The sequence below is a fragment of the Columba livia genome, chromosome Z (genome assembly GCF_036013475.1).
Source record: "Columba livia isolate bColLiv1 breed racing homer chromosome Z, bColLiv1.pat.W.v2, whole genome shotgun sequence".
Taxonomy (NCBI): Eukaryota; Metazoa; Chordata; class Aves; order Columbiformes; family Columbidae; genus Columba; species Columba livia.
Genome location: NC_088642.1, coordinates 78,469,939 through 78,478,056, shown reverse-complemented (window position 1 = coordinate 78,478,056; position 8,118 = coordinate 78,469,939). Strand labels below are relative to the sequence as shown.

Genomic DNA, 8,118 nt, shown 5'->3' with positions numbered 1-8,118 from the left:
ACAGCAGCAAGACTTCTTAGCGAACATAAACAGAGCTGTTCTAGATAAAAAAGGTCAGTATCTGCAATTGGGGGGGGGAAGGGAAAGGCATAAATGAAAACAAAAAAACACCCCCCAAAAACCCAACCAACCAACCAAAAAAACTTACTAGAGGTACAGAGATTCCCCAGGGATTTAATTATATCCACAAGACATGCTCCTGGAGCTCTTAGTAGGGTCCAGGTTTTCAGAAGTTGTATGAAAACATTTAAACTGTAGCCGCTCCTCCTCTTGCTTTACTTCCTCCTCAACCACTGCAGGCTGCTGTGCTGCTGAGCTTTTTACAGCTCAAACATACACCAGGTGTTGCAGCCTCAGCCTCCCCTTGTCAGGGGAATGTCTCTGCTTGTGTGTCCTGATTTTGTGTATGCTCAGTGCAAAGATGCTGCCCACAGAAATGAAGAGCTTTCACTTAAAATACTGTTGCAGATGCGGACCCTAACCGTACCCATAGAGTGAGCCTCAGACAATGGTCCTTGAGCCATTGCCCTGGCAAAGAAATTTCTGACTGCAAAGACCCTACTGGCAGACTGTCCTTTCCATCAGCAGCCCCTTGCCAGACTGTTGTGTCCTGCTGATCGTGTTTTCTCTTACGAGGTTCATCCAGTCCCAGTCTCTGATGAGTTGCTACTTGCAGCAACATATCATGTGAGAGACCGTGTAGAAGTCAATGTCCCACGATGACATCTGCCAACAGCTGTCTCTTCCTCCCTAGCTTCAAGAAGTTGTTCATCTCTCAGGAGGAAGCTGTAACACAGGAACGTTTCCACTAACCAGCACCTTCTCTTGGTATTTGAGAAGCCCTACTGAAATAGGTAGCCTGGCTCATTTCTACCTTCTGTGGTGTTAACCCCTGTGAGGTTCAGGCCAAGAAGTCAAATACTATCAGTATCTGAAGGGATGGGAAGATGTTTGGAATAACAATAGCTACTCTGCGTAGATTTTTGCGGGCACATGAAATGCAATTGCTCCCATGAGGCACTTTGAGCTCTGTGCACAGACCTACAGCCTGAGATTTGGTTGGACCAGATACCCCAAGTGCTTCTGGCCACCCAAGACGTGCCATGCACATCCGCACTCCTTTAAACTAATTAATCATCAATGCCCAATCCTCCCCTAATGTTTCCACCTCCTAGCCTACAGATGTTCCTGTGTCCTTTTAAACGGCAGACAGTGTGTTAGCAGAGACAAAAATTTATTAATACTTATGCAACAGGGGCAGATTACTACAGGAATACTACTCTGGTATTTGTCTTGCTCGCACTTGCAAAACACAGTTTAAATCAGATTCTTCTGACTCTGCAGCAGATACAGGGTAACTGAAAAACAAATCAAACAGAATTCTGGGTTAACTTGAAAGGCAAGAAAGCAGAGCTAAGAAACACTCAAAATCTGTATTTAAATGCCTAGTTTTGCCTTCTATCCCTCTAATCCCAACATGTTCTTGCATACTGGAGTCCAGAGATGCTCCACAGAATGGAATCGTGGCACTTGCTGTGACAACACCTGGGCTTCACAGCAGACCTGGCTTCATGATGTGAGTGGGTGCATTTTGCAGGGGATTGGTATTGGAGCATTTGGGGTTTAGATCAGTATTAGGAAAAGTCTCCAGAGCTGAAAAAAGTTCCATTCTCTTTCTAAATAAACAAGCTGGGTAAGAGGTGTTTTGTTGGTGGCTTTTTTCCCCCCGCTTTTTTTAAACAAGTTGTTGTCAGTCCTATTTTGTTATGTGTAATAGAAGAACGTGAATAAAATAAATCAACATAAGCACTGCATCTAACCTATTTAAAACTACAATCACAATGTTATCTGGATGCCTTACAACATTGTTTAAATCCAACAAGCAGACAAAAAAACAACAAATCTATGCAGGGTTTTTTATACATATGGTGAGAAAGTTCGCAAAGTGTTAAAATATATTTTCTGTTCTGTATGTTTCTTGTACAAGGAAGTGATGTGTAGAATACTGCATATTTATGAACAGAACCTTGACTTATACAAGCAATAATCGACTTCAAAACATACAATGTATATCTTAAAATATCCCCTAGAGCTGCTCATATAAAGTCAAATCCAGCACCTACTAAAGTTCAGCCAGCTGACTCTCTTTGACTCCAGTGGGCACTTGGCTAAGCCCGTGATAATTGTGAAGTACCTGACAGTCTAATTGTATTCATATGAAAAAAAATCACATTGCATAGATTTAAACAGGAAGACATGCAATAACAAGACAAGTCACAGTATAGCAAAACCTTGTTTCTTTGGTGAAACAGAAGCAGATATAAAAGTTACAAAGATTTTAGACTTTCATTCACAAAAAAAAACCAGACATTCACATTATACACTATACAAGATAATAATATAAATAGAGAAAAGTATTATGTGCATTGTTTGGGGGTGAGGGATGGGGAATGAACCGGCCAACACAGCGACACGCTGCCATGCTGAACACGCAAAGACTGGGTACAGTTGATGGAGCAGTCATCACAATTTCTTAGGAGATGTTGTCTGGAACTGCAATTACTGCTCCTAACGAGTTATGGCAATGTCACTCGATGGGCAGCTCTGCCTGGTACAAACTCCTAACGCATTGGCCGGGTTTCAATTCTTTCTCCTTTCCCTTTCAACTTTTTGCATCATATCCCCACACTAACACAAAGGCGTTAACCTCCCGTCTGTGTTTGTATTCGTAATGTTATTTTAAAAAGTATATCAAAGGAAGATTACTGTTCTTTATTTTCACTTGTTTTTTTTTTTTTTTTTTTTTTTCTTTTTTTTTCTTTTTTTTTTTTTTTCCTTTTTTTTCAATCCTGTGCCCAAAGGTGTGCAAGGCACTTTGCAGAAATAACAGTCCTTTCTGTGGAGAGGTCGTTTCAAACGTTACCTTCTACGCTTACTGTACACATCCAGGTCAGTCATCAAGCTGACCAGAGTAAGAAATCGTAATAGAAAAACTCCTACGTACACACTGCACCAACTACAACCTACAATCTCTTTGTGCACACACTTCTTTCTAGAAAGCCAAGATTCTGATTCTTCTGTAAGTCACGCAGTTCTCACCCATCTAACCGCAAACAAATGATCCTGTTTAGCAGGAATTTTGTTCTCCAGGGAAATAGCAGTTGAAATGAAAGATGGTTCCAAAAGTGGAGCTCAGGGGCTAATACTGCACTGGCGAGCTCTTTTAATCTTCTTTGCATGGGTAAAATAACATCCAATAAATTAAATCAGTATGGCTTACTTCATTTATTTATGTACGCTTCACAGCTGCAGCATTCATACACAAACATTCATTACTTTATAAAAAGATTAAAAAATGGTTATATATACAAAATTATTTACTTTTTTGATTTTTGTTTGTTTTTTACAAAAAAAAAATCCCCCAAACACCAGGTCTATCTCCATTTTAGAATGCAGAGACCTGTAATATAGACCTTGTGGTTAATGTAGTGAAAGTAAATTTTTTTTTCTCAATTTTTTTCTTTTCAAAAAAATGTGGCCCTGGTTGATAAAGTTAATGTATTAGCACTTGGATTTTTACAGGCCCTCCTTGTCATACACAACTCCTCCATGCAGTCCTTTCTCATGAATGGTGAAGCTGGAATGGAGAGCAGAAAAAAAAGTTCCACATTGGAGTCCCTAGTTCATGCTTCATGCCACTTTTATGTGCTCTGTCTGAACTCTGCATCACATGGACACAAACTGTACCTTGGATGGGAATTGGTACAGTTCCCATTAAAAAATAAAAGAAAGTCATGTAACTTGTGTGTTTATCTTCACCTGATAATAGCAAATTTCAGTCAGTGAAGTTATTTCAACCATTTCCAGCCTAAGTAAACAACATAAAACCAATGTCATAAATGACTGAAGACCTCTGAGGCCGTTCTAACCATAAATATGCCTGAAATTAGTGTGACTTTTCATTTTATATACAGGATTTTAAAAACAACACACAATTAAACAACATTAAAATCATCTTATTTACATTTTCATTGGTGCTAAAATTGAGCTGTTTAAATATTGCAGAAGGCTGGTATATATCATAAAATGGTCCACACCGATGGCATATAGAAAACTAATAATCTTTATAGGCTGGAAATGGTTTCCTTTTATCCCCATAAGCACTTCTCCTTTTTTTTTTATTTTTAAATTTTCTGATAAACACCGTATTTTTGCAAAATGCATTGTGAATACCGCAGTCCATAGTTTCAAAACAATTTGATAATACACCTATAAGTGATAGAAAGGCACAGAAAGTTATGACTTTGGCTGAAATGGTGGAAATCCCCATTCACCATTTAGCTCTCAGCGCCTTGAGTCCTGCCATGTCCTGATCCAGCGATGATAGTGTTTTGACGAATTTAATGATGTTCCCTTTCCCAATGAAGAATGTTTATAGTAGTATTTCTTAGAGTAAGTCCTTTGGTATGTGGATGCTGCAATGAGAAAAAGGGAAAAAAGGAAAATTAATTTAAAATTATTTAACTATGAATGAGCTTGCTACCCTTCATATTACAGTCCCTTTTATTCTTGATTAATTAAAAGGTTAAGAAATTATTAACTGGTACTACGACCATGTTATCGACAGGAGAGGCACCTCCTGCAAACAGCTAGACCACATTTGCAGAAAGGATTGTGAGTGTTATTATGAACCCGTTGATTCCAGGGGCTTTGTAAAACTGTGGTTTTACTTTAAAGTAATCTTAGTGACTTCTGTAAAAACAGAAGAGGAACATTGTCATTAGTGTTGGAGGCCTGCCTTTTTTTCTACAAACAGAGTGAGCAGTATTGATGTCATAATCTGTCATATCAGATTTACGCTTCTCTTAAAATATGTGTTCATTACTTAGTAATCTTAGGTTAGTCTGTTGTTTCTGATCCAGCACTGGTTTGCTTTGAAAGAACTCACGATTCATGCAAGTAATTTTAGGCATATCCCATCTTCCATTCCCTTGACACCGGATGGTTGGAATATGACGCTGGATGAAACCGTCTTTGCAGTGATATCTGATAAGGGAGTTGATCTCGTAACGAGGTTTCATCTTCCCAAAGGTCTTTGCATTTTCCACGACAGGAGGCTGACCACAAGCCACTGAAAGCAAGAGGGAACATAACCAAAAACTTCGTTTCGTAAGTGCACTTCTGAATGTGGTACTGACCTCTAAACTCTGGCTAAGGGAGGATGTCAAGGGACCTCAGACTCCTAAAGGAAACATCCAAACAAGGCCAGGGAGATCAGTCTTTTCTGTAGTTATCCAGTCTTGCAGACCAAATACAGTAATGATGAAAATTTGAAAGCATCAGATAATGTTGTTAGAACTGCGTTTTTGGTTTTAATTCATGATGCAAATTTGAACCAAAAAGGTTGGCATACTCACACAAAGAAGTGATTTTCACTGGAAAGCTGCAAAACCTGAAAACCAGTTATGTTATTACAGGCATTTGAGAAAAAAGCCTCATTTTCAATACTTTTCATGTCTTCTTCAACAATAGACTGTTTAAAAGCACTTAAAACTGATGGATCTGTCAAGGCACAGAGAACATGTTAACAAAAACTTGTAAATGGTAATTGGGAACAATGGAGTGCACATAAGATTTTGGCTGCTTCTTTGCTTTCCCAGTCTGAAGAGGCAGAGGCAATTCCTAAAGGATTGCTGTGCAGCTCCTGGTAACAGTCAGGTTTCAGATAAGTATCAGCTCTAACAGTGTATTAACCGAATGTGCTTTTCAGATTCCAGCAGTGATGTGGAAACTGGATGGTTTTGGAAAAGAGGAAGACAAAGATCGTCGCTACGTGATGGGTGACAAGTATGCCCAACTGAAGACAAAAATCTAACCCCATACCAGCCATCAGCTGTCTGCTCTGGCTACCCACCAACATCCTGCTGCCTGTGTACTTCACAGCGATGCCACCGCAGGAAAGAAGAGTTGGTAATGTTCTCATGGTATACAAGTAAGGCAGGCCTGCCAGGTACCTGAACACCTCTTTTGATGGGATAAGCAGCAGTTTGCTTGGTTTTAACCAAACATTTCAACAGCATACACTTTTGTGCCCTGCTCAAGAACAGCTTAGGCAGAGACATAATTATGTGGATACAGGATGACTTTGTGAGGGTAAGTCAGTTGAAGGCTCACCATACTAGTCACAAAAATCAGCCAGAATTTGTCATTTTAACTTTATGAAACTGGAATTTAGAGAATTACGCTATTGTTACTAGTAAGTTTGTACCTGTTCCTTTCTTGCAGGTGTAGGTGAGGTGGTAATTACATGGTACATCATTCCACTGCCCATTCTCGTGCCATATTATAACAACACAGTCTTCTCCAGCAGAAAAGAAGCTGTCTGGCTGGTTTGGTCGCCAGTTCTCGTATTGCTGCAGAAAAGAGGAGCAAAACCTTTATTCCCTGTGCTGGAGTGTATTTACGTTCCATTTTACAGAAGAACACACAATATTACCTTTAGTGAAGAGCAATCTCAATTGTTTAATTCAGGCTGTTAAGCACAAACTAAACAAAGCTATATTTATAATATCATCCCACTCTATTAATAGATTATCTCAATACTAAAAAAATATTCCAATCTAACTTCTAATTTAGTCTAAACTGATGTGAGGTGAAACAAGTGACACAATTCACCACAACCAAAATCTGATCCTAAGTATGTTGAAAAACACTCTTTCCTACACAGACAGGCAAGAAGTAGAATGTCAGGAAATGCAGTAAATTTTTTATAACCCCTGTTAGTCCACATCTGCTAAGTGGCAAATTACAGGCTAGCTTCTCAGACTCAAAGTTGTTTATTCTCTGGGATGACGTGCAGAATTAGGTGTAAAATAAGTAAAGGTGTCAGAATGTGCCCTCAGACCACTGCAGATTGACATTTCCATTAAAAAGACCTAGGTGGCAGACTGAGCACATACAGCAGCCTTTCAGCATTAGAAATGATGATGCAAATTTTGCCGTCTGTAGACAAACTAACTCCAGACATCTATGGATATATAAGAATAAAATGAGAAACTGGCACACTAGCTTTAGAAGTAGTCATCCCATTGTTAGTATGTGATTAAAACAAAACAGAACAAAACAAAGCAAAACAGTTTGGGCAGGCTTTGTATGTTGGGATCCAGGCTGACTACTGTGAGTCTGCACTTATTTATCTACACAGTTCTGCAGCTTTCAGCTCTGCATTTACCTAGAGATATGTCCCTACCAAGAGCTGTGTGATGCTGGCTGCTGACAGACTGTGCACAGCCCATGCATGCGCTAAACCCATATTTATTTCACTGTAGAATGTTCTCTTTCAGGCATGGCTAAGCTCATCGTTGCACAATGCCAGTTTGGGGTGAAAATCAGGGAGGATTCAGTCTGTTTTTTTCAGAAAAATAGAAACAAAGGGAGTGTCACATGGACTGAAAATCTATGCCGTAGTCCTTGGTAGGGGACACACAGCCTGCTGTCCTTGCAGTCATCTTTATCCAGCCTCTTGTTTAATTTTTATCCCAAATGAAGCATAGTAGTTTGAGACTGGCACAAGGTCATGTAAAGAAAGGCAAGAGAAGATTTAGGGAACTGCTCTCAGTGGTTTGCTTTAGGATTTCTGTTGTGACAGTCCAAGAAGAATTTAATGAAGGATAAAAATAGAGATCTGAAAGAACTGGAATTCACATAAACGCCAGACATTAACCAGGCAGCTAGCCCCTTGTATGGTCAAAATGACATAGTTTCTACAGCACTTATATTTTCCTCAGTGCCTACATCTTTCTGTCCAGAGCTGACCCATGTAAATGTCATTAAAGTTTAGCTTTCTATTTTCTTAACTTTATGAAATAACCACTATTAACTGCCTGGGCGAACACATTTTAGAAATAAAGTTAACATACCACACACAAGTAGTATTTACCTTACAATGAATCGAGCTGTGAAAAACATGAGCTAAATACTTAACTTTTTCCTACCACTTGTCATCTTACCCATCACAGGTTTTAATTATCCAGGCAATTTAACAACCATGGTCTAAATAAATTTGTTCTGCACTGTATTTATTACCTGTAATAAAACATCTCCCATTTTATGTGGAAC

General features: G+C 39.1%; 1 protein-coding gene across 7 annotated transcripts in view; it reads right to left on the bottom strand.

Moving 5' to 3' along the window:
• Positions 1–1,217: 1,217 nt before the first annotated feature.
• The window catches only part of VCAN (versican), a 115,127-nt gene continuing 108,226 nt past the window's right edge, over positions 1,218–8,118 (bottom strand). For 5 of the 7 annotated variants that reach the window (XM_021280313.2, XM_065046470.1, XM_065046469.1 and 2 more), the window contains 3 exons: positions 6,269–6,413; positions 4,949–5,131; positions 2,783–4,475 (listed from right to left, as the gene is read on the bottom strand). In XM_021280313.2, coding sequence (XP_021135988.2) covers positions 4,345–4,475; positions 4,949–5,131; positions 6,269–6,413 — 459 coding nt within the window. In that variant the 3' untranslated portion in view covers positions 2,783–4,344. Of the gene's footprint in view, positions 1,359–2,782; positions 4,476–4,948; positions 5,132–6,268; positions 6,414–8,118 lie in introns of those variants that run through there. The other 2 variants (XM_065046468.1, XM_065046471.1) reach the window with 1 other exon arrangement.